The sequence below is a fragment of the Battus philenor genome, unplaced genomic scaffold (genome assembly GCF_028537555.1).
Source record: "Battus philenor isolate CCGP_79_NKW_IND1 unplaced genomic scaffold, ilBatPhil1.0.hap1 SCAF_10, whole genome shotgun sequence".
NCBI classification, from domain to species: Eukaryota; Metazoa; Arthropoda; class Insecta; order Lepidoptera; family Papilionidae; genus Battus; species Battus philenor.
The window spans coordinates 3,191,197-3,216,187 of NW_027181662.1; the positions used below are offsets into that span (position 1 = coordinate 3,191,197).

At 31.8% G+C, this 24,991-nt stretch overlaps 1 protein-coding gene across 2 annotated transcripts in view; it reads right to left on the reverse strand.

Moving 5' to 3' along the window:
* Window positions 1-24,991, reverse strand: part of LOC137924609 (putative leucine-rich repeat-containing protein DDB_G0290503) — a 60,292-nt gene that overhangs the window by 8,991 nt on the left and 26,310 nt on the right. The window contains exon 1 of one of the 2 annotated variants that reach the window (XM_068768028.1): window positions 490-613. The exons of the other annotated variant lie outside the window; for it this stretch is intronic. Coding sequence (XP_068624129.1) covers window positions 490-562 — 73 coding nt within the window. The 5' untranslated portion in view covers window positions 563-613. Of the gene's footprint in view, window positions 1-489; window positions 614-24,991 lie in introns of those variants that run through there. 2 annotated transcript variants of the gene reach the window in all.

Here is a 24,991-nt window from a genome sequence, read left to right on the forward strand (position 1 = left end):
TTTTATTTTGAGTAGTTTTAATTTAAATTCAATTAATAAATGTATAAATTAACATGTGTTTTTACTTTAAGTTATTAACACTAAACTTCACTACAGTTAGAAATTTACAGGAAATCAATATCAGGTAAGTAGGGGGTCTACCCAACACGGGAAAACATGACAAGGGGTGTATGACACAAAAAAGTTTGGGGAACTCTGGTCTAAAGGCACTGATTGCAAGGTATAGTTGCTCCCTCAAAGATAATCCATGATAGCTGGACTTACACTGCCCTTGCTCCCTTACTGCCCGCGAAATTAACTATGTTTCTAGTTCACCTAGTAGAGGACCTATCTATATTTACCGGCTCCTGATTGCCGATCTAGAACCTTTCCGCCCAGACGGTCATCGGTTGCATGAGTGATATGACCTGTCACTTCAGACAAACTTTGAACTATATCGCTTAAATTACATAATCCTTATATATATATAATGTTCGTTGCAATACAGACCGACGCTTCTGTCGCGGGTGTCGGCCACTTCTTCATCGTACTGCTTACACAACTCTTTGATGCTATCAGACATTTTATTTCACACGTTAATCACTTTAACATCGCCTTATCCATTACTTAACTTCTGTTAAATACCTGTACAATGTTATTTATAATACATTACTTTAATATTTACTTCGAAATTTTTGTTAGCATCGGTTTGTGATATGAAATTGCAAACGCTTGTAGTAGATTAGCGTGGGCGGTTTCGCCTCACTAATAAATGACGATAAGAGCTGCGATTCGGATTGCGGGTCATAATTGAGGTCGTGATTAAAAGAAAGGTTACCGAAAAAAAAAGGTAAAACACGAGGAGATCAAAAGTTAAAAAAGAATTGTAAATAAAATAACAAAAATAATAAAATAGATTTAAAATCTTGCTGTGAAATAAATGTACTAACGATAATAAAATAAGGAAATAAACAGCATTTTAATAATGTAACGCCATGTCCAAAACCAGATAGGAGTGTATTAAAAGAATAAAATCTAAGGAGAAGAAAATGAATGATCTGAAGTGTTAAATAAAATTTAAACATACTTATATATTCTGTGGAATATTATTGGACTACAATTTATAAAATACAAAACGCATTTTAGTAATGTTCAGTAAATTGACGATAAAAGCATATTATTCAATTAACTAATATTATAATGAATCCTTGTTGGCAAGATTTCGCTTGATTGTTCTCATTAAGATTACATCTGACAGAAAGTGTATACGCATAAGTTATTGTTAAACTGTTTTTAAAATATGTGTTGTTGTGGAGTTTCTTATTGCTTTTTCTCCACAACTACCTTGCGGAGCAGAGTAGAGTTAAAAATAAAATAGAATAAAAAAGTTGCCGATCAATAAGTCCTGTTAAAAGTACTGATGTTGAATAAATTCATTTTATCTTTATCTTTACATCTAGAAATAGTTAAGCGTTGTATTGTTGTGGAGTTTCATCTTGCTTCTTCTCCACAACTAAAACCTTGCGAAGCAGAGATGAGAAAAAAATAATATAAATTTAAAAAGAGATGACGAATCAATAAGTCCTGTAAAAGTTTTAACGTTGAATAAATGAAATTTATCTTTATAGTGCTACTAATTTCGCAGTACCTCGCCTTGGGAAAGCGCAGCGAGGTGGGGGCGAGAAGAAAAGAACATGAGCACAACAGTGTTTTTCAACTTTTTAATTATCATGCGCAACCTTAGGCTTTCTAAAATCTTAATGCCCCCTAAGTAACAAATACGTTTCTTATATTAAAGCGAAAGGATTAAACTCTTGACGATTCCACTTTCAAATTGCCCCCCTATTCAACGTGGGCTTCACTTTGAGAAACACTGGTCTAAAAGATTCTCAATGAAAGCTATTAGAAAATAACTATTCTAATACTTCTACATAATATCTCTTAACTATCACGTAGTTTATTATATTTTATGAGTTTTTGTTTAACACGTTCTCTGCCAACGCGGAAGTTTCCCTTTAGGCCTATTAAAACTCATAAATCTGTTTAAAATTTACTAAATTGTTTTTTTGCTTATACATTTTTATCTTTTACTCGAATGGTACTTGGTTATAATAAAAGTCAATTTGAGCTATTATTTATGGAAATAATTAATTTCAGGCAACTTTGACCGAAACGGCCTGGACAGGAAACTGCGTTTTTTTTCTCAGTATCGAATGTGTTAATAAATATTTAAACAGTTTGTTTAAGAAAAACTTGTATAAAAATCCTACTATAATGTATTTTAATTACACTAAAGCATGGCAATCTCACTCTATCTCATACATTAATAATATTGTATAACTACACTAAAATCAAGTTTATTATGGGCTCTTCATAGACCAGGACGCGTCTTTATGTTCACAGATGCCACCTCAGGGGAGCCTAAGAATCAAATTCTTTTTTCAAAAAAATTGGGTTCTTCTGGCAATTTACTTATAACGCACACAATTGAGATAAGCGATCTTAAGTTGACAATAATTTAAGGTTTTAATTAGTCATATAATATTCCGAAAATATAAGAAATAGACCACCATATAGATATGATAACAATGTACAGTAATATATATTTCTAGTGTAAACTCCATGTTGAATTGAATTTGTATTTTTAAAAGCAAATGATAAGAGTGGATTTTATAGCCGACTTTATTAAATGTAACTTACCAAGTTTTTAAATCACTAAACTAAGTTCGTTCATTCGACCAACACATTTTCATTAGCGTTGCCGTAAATTGACTAATCTTATCTTATAGCTGTGAGTTTTCATTGTGCGCAGACGTGATTGGTGCGATAAGTCAACTCTTCAATGAATTAGAAAATTAATATAACTAATCAGATAGAAAAAAAAGTCGGTAAAATGCTTTGTTTATGCTTATACAAAATGTGCCGCAGCTGCGCAGGGTTATATCGACCCGGTATGTAGACTGAATATCCAGTTTACAAGAATTATGTTCCTTTTGTTAGTCTAATGTAACCTCTAAAGTACAAATAATTTGGTGGATTTTGTAATAAATGGCACGTATATAAAGCGTAATGTAGGAGAACGGGGCGCCATTACTTGAACAACAGGGACTTCCATTTTAAACTCCATGCGTGATTCTTCACCGTGGCATTTTCTCGTGGTTAAAATGCGTTGAAATGAATTTCGACACAAATGTTATTACAAATCTCGTCTATTTATTTATTAATTGAAGTAAAACCGTCAATGTTGATTACAATCAAGAAACAAATACAAAATTTATAATAAATATTATGAATTGTGAATAAATTGATTTTAGATTTGCTTAAATTTACAAAAATTAGTGATTAAATATGTAAATAATAAATAAAAACGTTGTCGTTTCAGCCAAATCAAGCCCACTGCAGGGCATGGGCCTGCCCAAAAGATACAACAGGCAGGCCAGTAAGCGATCGCAGTGTTCTATTATGATATCTCATCCTTTGGAAACATGTTTGTGATCAGTAGCAATCCTATATATATAATTAATGCACAAATTGTGAATTATATAAGAACCCGTGACCTATGATCGCAAGTCCTTTACCGCTTAGCTACCACTAAATACGTAATTATATTAAATCTGATACAGAAGATATAGGGTTAAATTTGTTTATTTAAAACAAAAACCAATAACAACAAACAGATAATCGAAGTCAGATTAGCCAATTATTTATAGAATAGTTATTTCCCAAATTCTCTAAAATTTACGATATTTCATCAAAATATAAATTTTCATTTAGTTAATTGTAATTACTGAACATTCTAGAGACACTAGAAAACTATTTGAGGTTTGAATACGGCGCGGAATATTAAAATAACAATTTAATGAATTTACGTTAAAAATATAATCAATGTTTAAAATATATATAACACTGTCAGAGTATAGGTGAATTAACAGATTTAGAATTTTAAAAATAATCGATTTTTGTTAAATAGAAACTTGGTAAGTTATAATCCATTACGATATACCTGTGCGAATTGGTCACATAAATATCCGAGTTTGGATTGACGATACGTACGCCACTTGTAAGGTGTTGTGATATATAACAGATATGTTACGGTTGAACTGATGACGATGATGTAAATAAACATTCGTTACGACATTATTACTATAGACAAAAATATAGGGACCTTATTGAAAATGTTTTAAAATCCTCGGTGTGACATGATTTCAATCAGCATGAAAATGTTACTATTACTTTTTAAATTTGGAATGTTTTCTTTAAAGTAACAAGACACGTCAAAATAATTCCTTACATTTTATTTGGGACGTTCTAACACGTGTACGCTTTATTTCTTAATAGATTTAATATATTTATATAATCACAATTTACATTAAAATTTCAAAGATCAGATATTTGGCTTATTATTAGCCTTAGTAGTCGTAAAAGTTCACTAACAATTATGTTTACAATAACAAAGTATAAAAGAGAAAAAAAAGTGACTACACGAACATCTTTTTTATCTATATTAGTGAAGATATTGCAGTATTATACAGAAATCATGCGGCATGAAATTCTTCACTATTCACTATTCAATTATTCATTTATTAATTTTTTTGTTCATATATATTTCCACTTAAGAGAATGTAAGAGCCGTTGAAAGAAATGACAATCAAATTCATTTACTCTCTAATGGTAATCTTTAGCTTAAAGTCACGTGGGTTCTGAACACGCCCTCGCCTGAGGAAAAATCAATAAAAAATTCACATTTCTTTTGTGATCTATTTTACAAATAGCGGAGAAATTCACTCTCACGCACATTCATTACTTTTATTGTAAAGACTAGCTGATCCCGCAAACGTTGTTTTGCAAAAAGAATTAAAGTTTTTAATTAACAAATGTAAGATAAGGGTTGATTGTAGAGGGTGAAAATTTAGGTTTGTATGTATTTTTGTATGCTGTATCATAATAAAATAAAAACCAAAAAAATTGTCTAAAAAATTAAATATAAAATTTAGGGGTGGACCACCCTTATCACTTAGGGGTATGGAAAATAGATAGCAGCCGATTCTTAGACATATTGAATACGCATGTAAAATTTGGTAAAAATCGGTCAAGCCGTTTCGGAGGAGTTCAAGTTCGAACACCGAGACACGAGAATTTTACATATTAGATATTATTTGTGATAATTATATTGAATAGATAGATATTATTTATGTTTGTGTACGGTATTACAATTTACTGCCATGTCTCTAAATTATGTTGTAATAAATTTAAAAAGTTTATTGAACAAAAACGTGCATTGTATTGTTTCGATAGAAGTTAGTGTTGTTAGCCCTAAGGCTTTTACAGCTTCGTCGGACAAAAGATCACGGAGCGGAAGGGTCTGGTCGTTTTTCAGAGCCTACTTGTGAAACTCCTACGGAGGTGGAAGCGGTGAAGGCGATGCTAACTTGGTTTTGTCAGTGTCGAAGTTAGCGTAGTGAGTTTAGAGTGTGGATTGGAGAACAGCGTGGACCACTCAACAATCTAAGGAAGTACTGATCCTACCCCGGATCGCCCACGCTGATCGCGAAAACGGGGTCGAACGGCCGAAAACTTGTAAAATCATCATATTATAGTGTGATGGATTTGTCAAGTGATATTAGCTTGGAAATGAATTGCTCTATAGGCTATCACAGCGTGTTTAGAACCTTTGTAGTAAGTTAAAGGATACCTTTATAGAGGAGTTATATCTGATTCTAGTTTCAATCAAATTGGACCCTTCTGGCATTCTTCGTATGATGTATAGTGGTATGTAGATATTAATATGAATAAGTAATAAAACAATACAGGGGCAGCGGTCGTATCTACACTGCTTCTATCAGGACAATCCATTAATATCACACAACAAATATACGTAAAGCACATAACGGACTAAATTCCATTGGCTGTGTAAACGAAACCATAATCTCTAAAGAACTCGGACGCGGTACAATATTGCGCAAATAGGAACGTGACTCACGTTTTGTGTTGAGTCCACTCTCTAAGATATATATAAATAAATATAGTACGTATGTATGTTCATATAAACAAAACATTTTTTCTCTTTTTTACATTAATATGTCGAGACATGTAATATTAATGTTATGATTCATTATCATCATCATGACTTCAGTCGTAAATCATCATCTGCTAGACGCAGTCATTCTCCTTGAATTCCAATAGGAGCGGTAGGAAGTGATCATCTTCCGACAGCCTTAACAAGGTCAAGAGGTGAACGTCCTATGCTGCTCCTACCGATCGGTGGTTTCCATTCCAAAACCTAAAGGCCTCCGTGGCAGTTCTGCATGTTATGTGGTCTAAGACCTGAGTTCTACCTCTTGGTCTCATTGGCAAGTCCTCAGTTGTTTAACGAGCCTTTTAGAGGTATAAGCTCAGGATTTCTCCAGATCGATTCAGTGATGAAGAGAACTGATGAACGGAAGTATATATAGCTCTGCGAATTAGCACATAGAAGTGGCTATGAGTAAATGATATAGCATGCAATGAGTAATATTTAAGAAATATATAATATTTAATTTTATATCTGTATTGCCCGACGTTTGTATGCTCGGCAGCATTTATGGTTACAGGCAGTTTATAAATATTACAACACATTTTCTATAAAAAAACTAAAATTTCGTAACTACAATTAGTTTGGTTTTAAATAAAAATCATAGTGAAAAGATGCGTGATATTCGAATAAGGTTAGTTGGTATGTATAATCTTTGTTACATAATTTAAAACAGTCGTAAAATACACGTTTAAAATAAGTAAAAAGGAACAGTTGATTTCTTTGCTTAGAATAACAATATCTATTTTATTATCGATACATAAAATGCAGTGGTGATGTGTAATGATAAGATAAGAATGTACGATGTTTTTTACATTCTTGAATATATTTCTTACTAGTGTTTGGGTTTTTATTATTTTTCATCACGTTAACAAACTGTAAATTGGTCATTACTACCACTTTTATTCTAGACGAAACATTTTTTGTGACCTGGCGGGCTTAAATAGAAGGGGACTTTTAGTGTAGCTAGAGGACTCTCTAAAGAACCTCGCTTCGTACCGCTACATACTACTCTTTCAACGGATTTACTCCACTGCAGTTACTAGTGTTAAGAGTTCCCGCGAGAGGTATCTCGTTTTGTACTCAGTTCCTAATTAAGGGCGTCCGAGATGGCTGAACCTTGACTTGGTCGGTTGCTATCATTTGGCTACCATTAATATCACTTCGGAAAGCATAAGTCTTGGGAGAAGTGTCAGACGAATCTCTTGCAATGCTTCTAGAAAGATCTGTTATATACGAGTCGAGTTTGATTTTGACGTGATTGTATCGAAACTCAGTATAGAATTGACTTCACAGTAAACACGGCCCTTCGTTGTATATACCTAATAATAATGGCCGATAAGATTGTGTAAACCGACCTTTATAAAATATAAAGTATAAGCATCTTATTATATATAGCTAGTTTTCGGTGGGACCTTCTCATAACTTTTATTATCTTCGAGTACAATGAAAACATCTTTTGCTCCCAGCGCCTTTGTAAACTTGAAAAGTTCACAGAATTTCGTCTGAGAACTTTTGTATTTTTTTTATATAAGTTATTTGTAGAACAAGGGCAATTTAATCATGACATTGATGAACGACTTTAGAACAATTTTTTTACTTATCGTCTGAACTGTATGTTTTTATGTATTATGTAAATATAATATATTATCGATTTTATATAACAAAAATGTTATTATCGCATACAAAAGCGATCTTTATATCACAATGATCGCTGCAGTACCAATTTCTACCTATATTCATCATAGTATATATATAAGTATAGTCATTTTATAATTATTTATAATATTGTTAGTATATATGTTTTTATAAAGTCTATAACAGGGGTGAGCAAACTTTTTAATCAACGGGTCAGTTTAAAATTTTTGCGGGCATTCAATAATAATTTACAAATATTTAAGTATAAAAGTTAAAAAAAATGATATATATGTTTAACGCAAAAGGAAAATAAACTAGAAAAGAAAAGAAGAAATAAAAAAAAATAACTTGAAATCTTTAATCAGAATTTTGGCACTGTTAAAAAATCTACCGAAAACGATATAAGCTGATCAATATTAGCCATTTTTGATTAATTTCTCGGTGGAAAATATTATTTTGGAAGCATTCATATTCCTAACATATATATCATTTTTGGTGGAAAACGGAAGTATCTCACAGCTCACGTATATTTTGTAAAGAATTTCTATTTTTACCGAGACAAAGACGTTTTTAAATCGATTTTATTTTCTAAGTCAATCACTTCTAATTCAAAGTCTTCGGGAATTAATTAATTATTTAAAAATATATTGTTTGGAGAAAGTCGACAAAATAAATTCAATTTTAGCAAAGCTTGGTTGGTTGGTTGGACCGCATTTACATGTTTATCATGCCGCAAGCGGCCTGCGGGCCGCGTGTTGGTTATCCCTGGTTTATGACATTGTAATATATTTTTATTTGATACTAGCTGTCCAGACCGACTCGTGTACTGTCACACTATTGTAATCAACTTCGAGGCATATAGATAATAATCTTAACGCGTCTTTTTTGTTTTGATTGACGTCGTGTCATACTTCCACAGACATATGTATTAATTTACTCTGTGGCTTATATAGGAAAAGAATAGTGTAGCATTTTTTTATTTTCCTCTCAGTTTACTATTTATTCTCTCCATTAGAATCTTTTTGATAAAAAGATATGAAAAAAAAATTGTCGAAAAAGTCAAAAATATCTTAAGTTTAGCGCATAACGTTTGAAGATTCATTTTTACTTATAGAGAATGATTGGTAATAGGTATGAAAGATTTTAATGAGTGAATGCATGGCTAATTTGCTATCAATTCGATCGATACGCCATATTCGAAAATCAATGATTTTAAAAATAATATACAACAAAATTATGATAAAGTAAGAAAAGACAGTTACAAAATTCCTATTATTACATATAAAAATTTATTATTATTTACTGTCTCACAAATGATCAAAACCATGATAGGACGGATTTAGGACTTTTTTTTTGTTTTTTTTTTAAAACCAATCGATAGACCTAGTAAAGTAATTTAATCAAAGTTTTAAGGCGAAAAAAAATGTTTAAGTTTTTTTGTATGAAGCTGAACCAAAAAAAGGAAATTACTGTCAAGTTATAATCTTTTGAAACCCTATATACATTATACCCTATATACATTATATTGTGGAATATAATTGAATCGAAAAAATGTAAAAATATATTTTTAATCTTACTGACTATCTTTTTTCTTAGTAAGAAAAGGACCTATAAATAGCTACTTCCGCACATGCAGTGGAAGTCGTGCAACAAAGTGCACTGCCCGCCAGCCCGCTGATACATGCGTATGCGGCAAACACTAGGCACTGCATGTGCGGAAGTGGCTAAATATTGGTCCTTTTCTTACTTAGGATGGACTTCCGCAAGGTAACGCCTGATTTCATTAAATATTCTTTTTTCTTATTATTATAAATCTAAATTAGTATTAGTACTAATTTTTTACTGAGAAATTAGCCCTTTAGAACTCTTATAACTGCATATAACCAATCACCCTGTATATGTAGACATTATGCGATAACAGTTGAGTTGTTTATATACGTGACACGGAGTCGGTACTGCTTTTAACGAATGTGACTAAAATAGGTGCGTCCTTTACCTTGTTCAGTCAGTTTGGAGGTTTTTCGATATGAAATTATCGAACAAAAAATAGATAATTCGAGCATTGTCACATAGTAATATTTGTTTTCGAAGTGAAGGACGTTCGACAATATGAGACGATAAATAAATATCCCGATATCATATGATTGATCGTTTCAAGAAAATCATCTTAATCACGTGGCTTATTTCGACGAGATAAAAGATATCTTTGCGTTTTCATAGAACATCAACAGTGTATTTATGTGTAAAATTATTGCACTACATAGTTGCTATTGGAATTATTCTACTTATTGTTTATGGAAGTGTAAACAGATGTAAAAGGCACATTCGTTTTTAGAGAGCGACCGCCCGCTTCCTAACCGTGAACAGCACGGGCGGATCATGGTTGGATCCGGATCCCTCCTTGACTCGCCTGTGGCCCACGCTGCCGTCTCAAGCGGCACACACACAATACCACCACAAACAATACATAGCTCTACTCGGGTAGAGCGCTTTGTTACGTGCTAACGTCTTCATGCAACTGGTACTCGCAAAAGCTATAGAAAGAAATAAAAACTGAATATTGCAAAGAAATAGAACTAATAAAGAAAAATAAAAGCAAAATGATAAAAAAATACTGTGATATAGAATATTTATAGTATTTAAGTAAAAATGTGATGTACAATAACAATAGAATTATAGAAAATGTAAAATGAAATGAGGAATGAATGAAAGGCGATACAGAGCGAAAGGGAAAGACAGTGGAATTGTGGAAAGAAAGAAGTGAACAAAAGATTATATGAAGTATGAAAGAAGAGAAAAAAAAATCTGTGAAAAATTAAATAAATGTAAATAAAAAGTCCCTGTCCCACAACAGATAGAGGGTACGAGAGGCCCCCAATAGCGGGGGCCAAAAAAAAAGAACTGGTACTCGCCCTACCAGCTTTTTTTGTTTTTAAGTTTTAAATTTCACGGACTTATTCGCTCCGTGAACTCAGCTCTGATGAAGCTGTAAAAGCCCTCAGGCTAACAGCAACTACATCAACAGAGAATAAGTGTAGAAGGAATATTTTTAATATACTAAATGATGGCATACAGGCGATCTTCACCTCAACAGACTCATCACGATTTCTCTGAAACCATGAGGCTTATCAACTTGATATTTCATAATAATATTAATTTTGTCAAGTTAAAGCCAGCTAGGATTTTGCAAAGTTCGATTGGCAATAGTTATCACTGTTATTAAGGTTCTGAATCGAAAAAATGGATGACTGATTTATACCGCAATATTTTTTTCGGAATGTTGAAGTTTTTGTTTCCTCCGACCGTTTTGTTTTATACTCAATATGTTTCAGACATGTTATTTAATAAAAAGCCATTCCTTTTAATTTAACATTCAAACAAATCTATTGAAGTATTATACGTATAAGAGGTACAATTTAAAATATGCATTAAAAATCATCATTAAAAATGAACTATCCCTTAATTCTCTTTTATGGAAGAATTACGTGAAAAGCGTTCTTAGCTGATTTTTACTTGTTAAAAGGATTATTTTTACCAAATTTCAAGTTTTTTAGCCATATGGTTCCAAAGATATTGCGATGATTTAATACATATGTGTAAACTCATAGAAGTTTGCTGCTAATCTATTTTACAGTTTCATAGAGCTTAAGCTATTGGATCCGGAATCAATGGTTTATTTATCAGTAGATATCTTCGTTACAACCAATGCTATGCTATTGTAAATAAGCAATCACACAGTACAATGACACCAATAATTATTGATAAAGTTCTTATCATTATCTATTATTTATATATGATGGCTATTAATATATGACATATATATTTTAAGTGTTAATCTGCAATCAATTGCAAAACTAAAATTAAATATGCCAACATCTTTCACTTTTGAACGACTGTCATTTGGACACTCTAAGAAGTGAGTTACCACTGATGATCTTTTGAATGACTTTTTTAATTATATTGCTTAAAATTATGGAATACCACTGTGTTGTAATTACAAAATTAAGTAGTAACATTAATAAATAAATGTTGAAACGTCATCACCATAGCAGCCTTCCCCAAAGCTCGCTACGATGACCAGCCTAGCCCTGCCTGTATCTTGCGACTTCCCGTGATCTTAACTAAAATTTAACTAATCTTAAAGTGAAATTGTTATATAAGAAACTCCCGGATAGTATGACTGTCTGTAACATTTGCCAAGCGTCTATCTAATAAAAGGTTTAATTATATCTGTTTATGTAAAATGTTTCATTTTATCAAACAATTCAAGTCTCGATTGGTGTTAAAATAGTTAATTTATTGAAAAAAAAAAGCGTCGAAAACTAGACTCGTATCATTCCGCACTCACCATTCAGCAAACTCGTAAGGCCAATGCGGGAACGACATTTTGACAAGATTGAGGAGCTAAAAACCGAATCGAAGAAGCTCTTGAAGGCTATACCGGAAAAACGCTTTTCCTACCGTTTCGAGAACTGGAAAAAATGTTGAAAAAGTGAGTTTTACCGGACGAGGATTACTTTGAAGGAGGTGAAATTGATTTGGAAGAATAAATAAAGAATTTACATTTTCATACAAATTCATTTTACTTTTTATTCACAGTATTTTAACCTTTCAGCACCAACGGGTACCAGTAGAATATTATACATATACTAAAAACCTGCTTTGGTTTCGCCTTATCTTTCATATCTTTGAATTTGGGTTAAAATATCAATGTCAATATAATTTACATACCTTATTCTTGGCTCAGATGTTTTATAATTAAAATAGTTTTGTTATCAGAAATCTCATTATTGGTTAAGTTATTTATAATTTGCATTTACTAGGTCACGTAATACATATTAAAAAGAAAATCCACAAACTTTCAACAACTCGTTTACTTTAAAAGTAGTAGAAAAATATTGATGGTTAAGCATTACAATGTATACAGGATGATTGTTTATATTGAAAATCAATAGTTTTAGAATTAATAATGTAATGATTACACAGTAAGAAAAAGTCTGTTTAAATTTTGGATAACTACTTATTAAATTAAATTTTGTTTACTATGTGTCTCTGAAAACTTTGTACAGACAGACGTTAATTGCGTATCCTAATAGATACAATAAATTAATGTAGCATATTTCAGTGTGATCACTTTATATAAAGATGATTGGAAATAGTTATAAAAGCGTTTTGCTTTCACACTTGTTAAAATTATGTTAATATCTCGTATAAAAGTAATAAAATGATGTACAAAGAATTTTTTTGGATTTTTATTTTTTTGTCGGAATGTCATGGTTGCTTTACTTGTATTTAATGATTCCGCGGGTTTGAGGAGAAGGCTTTCTCGGAGGCTTCCGCTTGATCGCTACATAATATTTTAATTACCAGATTTTCATATTAACCATTGTAGAAAATATAATGCTTTTAATAATTTAATATTATTAAAATAATCTTATTATAAACGAAATTACTTATTATCTGTTACAAAAACTAATTAAATTTCATTTAAAATTTACTTGAACTGAAAGTAAACAAATGATGCGTCATTGATGGTAAAGGATTAAAAAAAATTGACTTACTTGTGCAATTGTATTAATAAATAAATCATTTTGTTCAAGGTCTAAAATGTAATGTATATAAGACTGTCTGATTTATTTAAAATTTAAAAAAAATGTTTGTAATTTTTTTTCACCGTATACTTAAACCTATAACCGCTTCGGCAATTAATTAATTGTCGAAACGATCCTGTTGAAATTTCCCGCCAAATAAATGGACCATAATACCACACAAAATGAATTTAACAGCGTAATTAACGCGCAATAAATGAAATGTATAATGTTTGCAATTCCTTATCACTTCGAACAACACCGATGCCAACACAAAAAAAAAAAGATTTCGAAAGTTGAATTTCGAATGGAAATAAAAAAATATTCTCGATATTCCAGTCACACGCACTATAGACGAAGGCGGAAGACGAACTGAAGTGGAGATATCTAGAAGGCTGTGATTATCAATTGTTTTTTTTTTTTTAAGTGGTACGAGCGACTAGTTATTCAAAGTTGACAGTATTAATTTTATCTTTTCATTTTTTAGTTCGTTTACTTTATATCGATCCATTTCTTTACGTATAGTAAGGTTTTTAAAAAAAAAATAAGGTGTGATCTTGAATCAGGTTTACTTGACTGATGAAAATAATCAACTTAGCCCAGCACATTGGCAACTTGAAGTAGCAGTTGGCAGGCCACATAGTGCGTAGAATGGCCACTAGAGCCTTAAGCAAGAGGAGACCTAGACTACAACATTGAAGGCGAATGCCCTACGCTGGATGCAGACTTTTCTCAACCTTGGAAGTCCTGTGACTGAAATGACAATTATAATGTTTATATGACCCTAACGATGAAAGGTCACAGACCTTATGATAGTTAGACTGATGACGTGACATAGATAACGTAAAGCAAATGTCAAAAGTGACCACATAAATGCTCGGAATAATTTATAGTCTGTTTTAGGGTAAATTTTTTTAAATTAAGGTTGTTCTATTTGTATAATATTATTCGTAACATCAATAATTCTATCTTAGCTAAAACTGACAAAATTGATTTAAAACTTACCGAAGATTCAATTCTTTATCTAATCTCATGTTTTACAGTAAAGATAAAACTGCTTCGTTTTTAGATCTTACGAAGAATAAAATCCAGATAACCAGTCGGCGAAAACGTGATGTTTGAGGTTAGATGTTATCTAAAGAGCTAGAATTAGCTGTTCTGGATAAGTTATTCTAATAAGTTTATTCTCTCAGAATGACTTGCCTCACATCTAAGGCCAGTATGGATGTGGTACTAGAAATATTCCAATGAAAAGTTATACCGAAGAAAATAATTTCACCAATATTGAATGGTCACTTCGTTGTCGCCATGTGTTTTTTTTCTAAAAGCAGTCTTCTATAACTCTGTGGAAACGTTTGCTGAAGTAATGTAAAACATATAAGAAGAAATGGCAGCGGTTCCAACAGCAACTTGTAGGCGTTTTTATAAAAATCTTCAACGACTTCTGGAAAATTTTTTTCGTAGGTTTGGATGTCAACTAACATAACCTAATTTAACAAATAATAGATATTTTCTTTATATTATTTTCAACAATAACTTTATTTAAACCCACCATATAGTATTAATTGACGTTATGTATATATTAGGTATACGTATATAGTATAAATAATGTGTGTATTATTTATATTAGGTACATATATATACATATGTACATATGTGTGTACTTAAATATTAACCGGAACGAACAATTTGATAAACGATGCATTTCTAATATAATTTTATAGATTTAAATAAATTCGTTTAATGATGTAATCAAATAACATTTGTAAATAAAATTATAATCAGAATAACAAATTTATTTTTATAATTCTACGATTTTACTTTCGATTTCCAATTTCTTTTGCAGAATGATAACTATAACATCTGTAGTTAGAAAGTCGATCGCGTCTTAGAGTTTATTACTGTATGAATAATGAAGTTGCTTTGTTTGACGTTGTTGGCTTGTCCTCCTATCATTTAAATTTCTAACAGTATAATCCAGGGGTGACCAAGCATTTTAATAATCTATGTCTATTTTTTAAGTTATTGTGTGCCTAAATTAAATACTTATTTTTTAATCAGTAATAATATTGCGACGCGGCGTGGGTATGTCCCCCACTACTGAAGGTGTAAGATGGTCGCGATAAAACCGGTAGTTGTGGCGATCTTTAAGGGAGAATTCTTGTGGTGGGTGTTTAAAGGCTGACATGAATGAATGAAATAAAAATGAATAAAAATGAATGAAGTATAATATCCTGAGAAATGATTTTTTCGTTTGTTTTTTTAAAAAATATAAAGAGTTGTAATAAATGAACATTCATTTGATTCTTGAATAATAATTATTACATGTCCTTTTATCTATTTTTGTATGAGATAGATATAGAATATCAACGCAGATGTGTTCAAAACTGTTCTAGTCTAATTTTCTAGTCTAGTTATTTCATCTGTATGATAATGATGTTTTCATTTATTTAGAGAGACGTTGAAAGGGTGACCAATGCTTTGCTCTGAACGTCTATCACCTAATATGATGATCATCATCAGCTAAATTGTTATTTCTGGCGCTTGTTAGTTAATATCGTTTGATGTTTTGATTTTACGAATTTTGAAGTATAATATAATTATTTACCTAAGTATTCAAGTTGTTTGGAATATTGCAATAATTCTATAAATTTTTGAAACCTCTTTAAAAAGACGTATTCGGCTTGCGAGCCGCAGGTTGTCCACCCCTGTTATAATTCATTTGAAGGTGTTGGACTACGATTTTAATACCGATATCATTTGCATTTTTATATTATAGTGATTTATTGTTAAGCGCCTTTTTATATTCTATGTTTTAATATAAGAAGATTAGATATTTACATTAGATATTAAATAGAATATAATTTAATGATATTTCTATGCGGTTGTTTAGAAAGTTATGATTCAAAGCGATTTATTACGTTTTGTAGAAACTGCTATTATTTCGCTGCTCATACAATTATTTTTTAAATGTCGTCGTGTCAGGCAAGGCATAGGTCTCCCCCAATGTTAATGTCTAAGGGGAGATACACCAAAATCGCCTTGTGGTACAATGCCCGGCGATAAATATGGCACATCGACCTTTGGAAAGAGACAAGAGCGTTATCTCTGTCCCACACTACCTATGTGACGCTTTGTCAGTCGTTGTTCAATTGTTTATTTCGAGCGACAGAGATAACGCTCTACGAAGCCGAAATTAGCCGATTTTCTCTTTCCAAAGGCCAATTTGCGATATTTATCGCCGGATACTGTATATTGGTACGAAGAGGACGCTACTGTCCATCCTCGGGTAGTTTGTTTATGAGGTACGGCAATCTTATATAATTAAAGCACAAAGTTTACATATTGAATTCGCGACCAAAGATCGCAAGTCTCATTTCTCTACTGCTGGTCTATCACATCATTGATAGAAGTAGAAATCTAAAATTTACAACAAATAAAAAGAAATCTTTATAGAAAAAAACAACAATGTGCTTAAAACCATCGTATAGAAATTACGTGATTACATAAGTTTAGATATTAGCATGTAAATATATACAATTCATTAATGGTAAAGCAAAGTCAATCTCTTTCCATTAAACTTATTAATAATGATTACAAGTGTAATTCTACGGTTTTCAATCGTTGTTGTTTCCGTGAACTCAATCTAGAAGAGCTGCACAAATTCTAAAGAGGCTAGCAGCATAATTTCAATAAGGAAGTTCATTGAATAAAAAAAAATTTTTTTTAAGTAAAATTAGGTTTTGGGAATAAATTTTAATATTAAAGATAATATGAGTGACACAAAAAAATCTGTATTAGTTTGTCGTGAGCTTTTCTCAGATCAGGATGCGTTTGGAAGCTTTGTTTCTTTAAGTTGAACGATGCTATTATGTGAGAGCTTAGTTTGATTACAGTTTATATCAAATTGGATACGTCTGGCATTTTCTCTCGACCTACACAAGTTTTTATTGTAAATAATCCTACGTAGATATTGATATAAGTAAATTAATAATGCGTATTGATGTTATTTCTATCGATATTTTAGCTTATCCATGTTTTATATCGATATTTTTTATTGATATTTAGCTATCGATATTATTCCTTCGACGTTTTTCTATTGATATTTTTCCATCGATATTTTTCTATCGATATCTTTATGTCGATATCTTTCTATCGACATTTTTGAACAATGTTTTTCTGTCAATATTTTTTAATTGATATATTTTTATCAATGGATTGATCTGACATGTCGAAAGTTTAAGAAATATCAGTTACGATGATTTAAAAGGTGCAAAATGAAAGGAACAACACTGGCCGGTCACATTGCAATAACGATTGCGGTAAATGAACGTAACAATTGCAAAACGATGCGAATACAACGAATTATCGGATAAGGCGCCACCGGCCAGTGCCAAAACACGGTCAGAAACTAAACGACTGATAAAAGTGAATGCGGGAATGGAAAGTTATTGAATTTCTTTTCTTCTTAATTTCGTTCTTAAATCACAAGTAATATAAAACTGATTAGAACATAATACAAATTGATTCTAGTGAAATTAGACCAAATTTCATATTATATCACAGATAATGAACGAATAACAATGATTATTTTTCAGCCAAAAAATCGCCACGGAGAGCGGTAATACTTCGCCTGCAACCAGGAACATTGTGACCAATATGTCGTCGGTTTACTTAGTGGGCGGCAAAACCGGCATTCGAAAATATTTCGCCACTAACGACCATCTGTTGAACGAACAATGTGCCCCGCTCGCTCACTGTCACTTTAGACTTCTAATTACTGCTTATTAAAAACCGTTTGAAATGTTCTCTCTAATTTTGTCTTTTCCATTGATATGATCCCCTTCACGGGCGTGACCTAGTCATTTAAAAACAAGCCAAAAACAACGTTAAAAACATAAAGTATGGGTGAAATAACCTCCGATTATTCTATATAGAGGCATTACTGGCGTATTTATCAATATATAAATATACACACACACACACACACGCACACACACGGCTGGAAATGGACCTACTAGCTGGTAGAACATTCCAATGATTTTGTTTCGTCTTCAACTTACTAGGCGTGGAAGGCGCTTATCTCAATCCTCTTTTACGTAACTCAACTCTACTACTCCCTCGTGTACCTCCTGCTCGTGTATATATATATATATATATATATATATATATATATATATATATAAATATTTTTTTTTTCAAAGCTAACGCTTTTGGAAGTGGTTGTTATGTTAAGTCAAGCAATAACAACCGGCCAATAGCAAATTCGAGGTGTGCATGCTAAATGCTTTTTGAGTGATAGCTAGCTTACGCTAGGCCATATTGCATTTGATATAATCCAGTAATATTGCATTTGATATAACAGTACGAGCCCAGGTACACGAGAGAGTAATTGAGTTGAGTTATGTAAAAAAGGTTTGAGATAAGCGACTTCCACGCCTAGTAAGTTGAAGACGAAACAAAATCATTGGAATGTTCTACCAGCTGGTAGGTCCGTTTCCAGCCGTGGTTAACGCAAATGGTAGTGTTTGCTCTGTGCGTCTGCACATAATTGATGTGTCAGGCGCACGCTGGGACGCATGGGCGATGCACTTGCCGCTCGCGGGCGTGCGGGCTTTTACCGAGGTTTAGTTAAGCTGGGACACACTAAGCTATTTTATTGTTTTAAGTTACTAAAGTATGCTATGTTATGCCAGTTTCGCAATTTTCTACCTTTACTAGACGTACGTACTTTCACTTCGGATCTCATTGGCATGCTCACAATGGCTTAGGGATCGCTGTAGCGATTTGATTTCTCTACGAGATCGAATCAGGAATAATGAGATCTATAGATATACAAAAGTACTCGACCTAACCCAGCAAATTGGCAAGTTGAAGTGGTAATAATGGATGTGGAAAAAAGAGAAAGAAGAAGAAACAAGATGATGTTGATGATATTTAATTTTTTTTAATATCGACATTGATTTAGGAATCAAGATATAAATTACTTTCTTTAGTCGCATAATTGTAATAATAAATTTAAATAGAAAAAAAAGGGTTTTGTAAAATAAGTCATATAAATGTTTTTTGAAAATAAATTTATGGATTGAAAATCTATTAATAACAAAATCCGCGGTAGCAAAAATCAATACATTATTTCTTTTAAAAATCTTCCGTAGAATATGTACTCAAGCTACTTGTTATATTCGGGTTTTTAATTTTAAATATTTTAGACGGGTTTTTTAATTCTCCGCTCATTGTGCTACCAGCCTTAATGAAATTAAGCGTACAACTAACCGCCGCGCGTCCACAGCAGTTTGTTTAGCGTACACAGTTCAACACTGGCACTGTCCGGCAGCTGTGATACTGAACGCAACGTTTACATTGCTAAGTGCCGTTATTTGTAGCGTAAACTACTTCGACACCCGTACAATGGCATACTCGTACATACTTCACTTAAAGACTTGCTATATGTTTTAATAAATATAATAATTCTTAATAGAGTAACTTTAAACTGGACTACAAAAATATTTTTAATGGATCAGGCGTTACTTTGCAGAAGTCCATCCTAAGTAAGAAAAGGACTAATATTTAGCCACATGCAGTGGTAGTCGTGCAACAAAGTGCACCGCCCGCCAGCCCGCTGATAAATGCGTATGCGGCAAACAATGCGAATTACACAACTGCCACCGTCAAATCACTCAACACGTGTTTCACCCCTCCATGGGGCATCTTCAGGAGTTATGTTACACCGATTACTACCAAACACAGAGCCATTAACATAAGCTCCAGTAGTCCTTTTCTTACACAAATATACAAGCTGTTTTGACAGACTTTGTAAAGTCAAAAATTATTAGCCTGCATTTTAATATAACAAGTAAATTAATTATTTCAATCGGGACGTTTACAGTTTGGCATAAACAATAACATAACACAGAGTGATCACTTCACATGTTGATTTAATGTGAAATAAATATTAAATTTTGTGATTGGTAAATTTTGACATAGCAACTGCAACTTATTATTTATTTATTTTATATTATTTATTGTCAACGTTAGGATACCTTTAAATAGTTCCATAATAATAACGAAAAGAGTACAATGGGCGGTCTTATCACACGAGAAAACCTCTTACAGACAACATGGTTATAGTTTGGAAACAGTAGAAGTATAAGTAATAAATATATAATAAGTATAAATAAATTTATAACGCGTGAATAGACAAACGCAAAGTTCGCAGCTGTCGATTGTGCGATGTTCATAGCGAACTGTCAAATGCGCAGTTTCAAAAGCCTGAATTTTTCAGGAAGTTGAATACTTTATGCAATTTTTTTTCCGAAGAAACTTTAAAACAGTATTTGGCAACTTATATAAAAGATAATCGAAATCGGTTAAGTTAATATCAAGCTACATCGTGATCAGAGGAAGCAAGAATTTTTTTTAAAAAATATTTATACAGACATGCTTTTACATTGAAAATCAGCTCCGGGCATGGCGACCACAATACCTAATGAACATTATAGCTTCGTTTTATGTATATATAAATATATATATATATATATATATAAATATATATATATATATATATATATACACGCATATATACGTTTATTTATCTATATATTTATGTATAATTTCGTCCATCAGTAACGATAAAATTTCATATCCTTTGTCAAATATTTTTTTTTAAATACGTTGGAATATCCACATATTTTGTGATTAATTACATTTGATTGGAATCATTCCAATTGACGATAAAATTCATTAATTTCATCCTAAACGTGACAAGCTGTGTGAACTATACGTGGATAAGCATTTTTACAAAATCCGTAACTAATTAAAACATGCCTCCGGGGTTTTGACATGACAAATAGACTTTGTTTTATTCGAAAATTCATCGTGGAATAATTTTGTATCGAAAATGCGAAACATTGTAGATGCCTCTCAGTAAATAATTTATTTCGTGCCTTAGGCTGAATCTATCTTATCTAACAATAACAAATATGTCTGTCTGTTATTTCAAGTTTTTTAAATCGTTCTTTTAGTAAAATACACATCTTTTATATATATTTTTAGTTTAGACCGATACCATTTGATTTTAGATTTAAAATCACTCAGGTTTATTATACCGTATTGAGTCTCAAAGGAGAGAACGCAAACGTGGTCTCTTTTCCATTCTTATTGCAAAATACCGCACAAGTACTTCCGGTTACCGTGTCTCGTTATCTTATGACATTAAAAATCACAAATAATTATAAAGATGTAATTGCAAAACGATTAAATAGTTACATTTCTAAAAAATGATTTTATTTTTGCTACATGAGTTCGTGAGAAAAATGCAGCTCAATGATGGATAAATTATAAGTCAGTCGTAAGTAGTCGATGCTGTTAGCCCAGGGGGTTTTTACAGCTTAGTCGAAATAGAGTTCACGGAACGGATGAGTCCGTGAACTATTTACCTTCGACACAAAGTGCCGTGTTCTCACATACCACTAAGCGGTTCAAACGGCAGCGCGAAGCAATCTACTACTGGCGCCATCTATCGATGTCGTGCGAAAAAACAATTTTCTTAGAAATTTCTCTCTTCATTATGACTTTTCTTAGTAATGAAACTTCATATGGTTTCAACCCTAGATAACCAGCGCATGTTCAACACTTTGGTACATCATTGCAGCATGCAGTATCCGCTGACATGGCTATTGATTATATTCCAAAGTTATTGTAACATGTGTAAAAAATATACGATATTTATTTAGTATACATACATACAGTGATTGATTATACTTCAAAAATTAATAATGTAAGTAATAATAATTTAGTAAGAAAACGGTTTTCAAATTTAGAATAACTACATATTTAAATATTTTCTATATTCGTCTCTGTAGAAGTACTTTTACTGACAGAATTTATTGGTCTGCTGTATTTTAATACCAAAATAATACTTTATAATACCTTACGCAGGTTTTTTTTTATTGGATATATTGGAGGCCTCTCGTACCCCTAATTAGTTGGCATCAGGGTCTTTGTTTACAATTAAGTTTTTTAGATCTTTCATCTTTATTCTTCACTTACTGTCATTCTTCTCAATTTCTTTTATTCTTACCTTATTTCCATCACAATATCTTTCATTTTGTTCTTTCATTCCTTCTTGTTTTCATCGCCTTCTTTCCATCATCTTATTACACTTAGGTGGCTAGGTACATTTTTTTTATTCTTTATTTTATTATTGACTTATTCTATTTTTTTATTACAGTTTTCTTTGGGTAGTGCTTTCTTAGTACATTACTACACTTTTCTTATTCTAATTTTTCTATTATTAATTGACTAGTTATTTTATGTGCAGTTTATTAGGTACCTATTTATCTATACTGTTTTGTTTCTATTAACAGTGTCACTCACCACCCTACGAGCATCATTATCTTTATGCAGGTTGCTTGAAAATAGATGTAAAATCTTTTTGCTAGTAAATGTTATAAATTTTCACTCCTTTAAAGCTATAAATATCGGAAAATGTCACGTCATTGCCATCATATAATACTCTATAGTTTAGTTATTTTTCACACATCGTATCGTTTTACTAATTGATGGTAATGTGAATAAATAATTATTTCAGTAACCTGTCAACTATGGGTATGTATGCCCACAACGCCTTGGTGCCTTCGTTTCAGATCTGCACGAAACAAGTTAGGCTACATTATATCGAATCACCTTAAAAATATAGTTTATAATCGCTTGTTCTGGATATACTCCAGACCACAGGACCATAAACAATAATATGTCATTCGTTATTAAAAAAAATCTGATACTGACAGGCATGTTGCACCCTTCTCGGCTAACGAAAACTTAAGATAGTCAGAATAAAGGCCTCTTTCATCCAGTCCTATTGGAAATGTTCAGTAGTGAATTTTATACGAATAAATTGATGACAATTATATTGAAAAACTATTACACGCCATGTTTAATGATACATTGTAATCTTCTGATAGATAATCTCTTGCTTTACTAATTGCTAGTTCCAAGTACTAATTTTTTATGATAACATAGTATAATTATGTATATATGATTAGATTTCTATCATATAATAGTATCGATAGAGCAATGGACGATCGAATTACGATAAACTCTGTAGTAACAATCCGTAGTAATCCGTTAATGCGCTTCAAACGTATCTAATTATAAACAGATTAGTGAGTACTGCTTATTGTATTTTTAACTTTATTTCTTTGTACAATAGACTGATATTCCTTCGAAACACTTTCGATTTCTTTTATTCGTATCGCGTGCTACGTTCACTGTGTTTGCACTGGGGGCATTTGATTATAACTGAAGTAAACATGACCTTCGTATTTTAAAATGTTTGTTTTCTGTGAAGTATATCATATCGATTCCAGTATATATTAGACTGGCTGTCAGTGGCCGACGTTGTCTTTTATGGGTGTAATTTCGTAAAATCAATTAATTGTTATTTTTAAAGTACCAAAAAAATCTTAAGTTTTATGCCTATAAAAGCAATAGTGTGTAAATATATACTTTTTTATAAATTAAGTTCTTAGCTGATCTTTCCTTGGTATAAGTAATATCCCAACTAAATTTCAAGTGTTTAAGTTATATGGCCCCTGAGATATCGTGATGAGTCAGTACGTAGGTGGAAGCTTCTTTCATTATATGAGATATGTAACATAGTAATAAATTAAACTAGTAAATATCGAACTCTAATAATTTGCAACACTATGTCAATCAAAAGGACGCTAATAGTATATCCTGCCAAACGTTAAAAAAAAGGCTGCGCAAGAGATATTCTTTCGTAAGCACCATTTTGATTAGCGTCTGCAGACCCACGACAGTGCATCCAATTTTAAATATTGTCTTGTTATTTTTGTCGTGTAATTTAAATATAGTTTGAAGCATATTTAGTGGTCTGTGTATGTTTACATATGAGTAAAATTGTAATAAAAATACCACATATTTATCTTTTATATATGTACGTATGAAGAATATGTATAACTTGTAGCTAAGCAATAAAATTCATATCACAATGGCTTTTACGGCACGATTGGACAGTAAAGTTTTTTTTTTTAATCAAATAAATGTTTTTCAAACGAATTTGTTTTCAGCCCACGCATGTATACAATTGGACTATTTTCAATAAAAAAAATTGTAATAAAAGCAAATGGCAAAACACGATGTTGGCTTGTGTTTTATACCTCACTTTAGAATGTTTTAACTTTTCATCGCATACAAGTAAATCGATGTTTGAAATATTCGAGTGAAAAAAAAATGTAAACTTATTTACATTCCTTTTAAATTGAACTCATTTGTAAAAAAAGTAGGTAAAAAAATATTGAGAAAAAAAAGGTTTTTTGACATATTTAAAAAATCACGTTATATATGTATTTTTGGCCAATATATCTTAAAAACTGTAGAAATTCATGTAAATATTCACTAATTTTTTGTTTGTTTGTAATACTCGTTACGTTTCAGTCCATAGACGAAGACATCTATAGGGGGATATACCATAATCGCCAGGCTTCACAGGTGGATTGGTTGTATCCCGAGAAACGAATCCGCGACATACGATCGCAATGCTCTGTCCTCTATTACTAGACTATCTTTGTTCGATTGCAATTACAATACTACAGTATGTTAAAAATGTAATTGAGTGAAGGAGCATTTTTAAGCAATTCACATCATTATGTCAATGCTATTTAAAATTTTACATGCTTTGAGCAACTGCGGT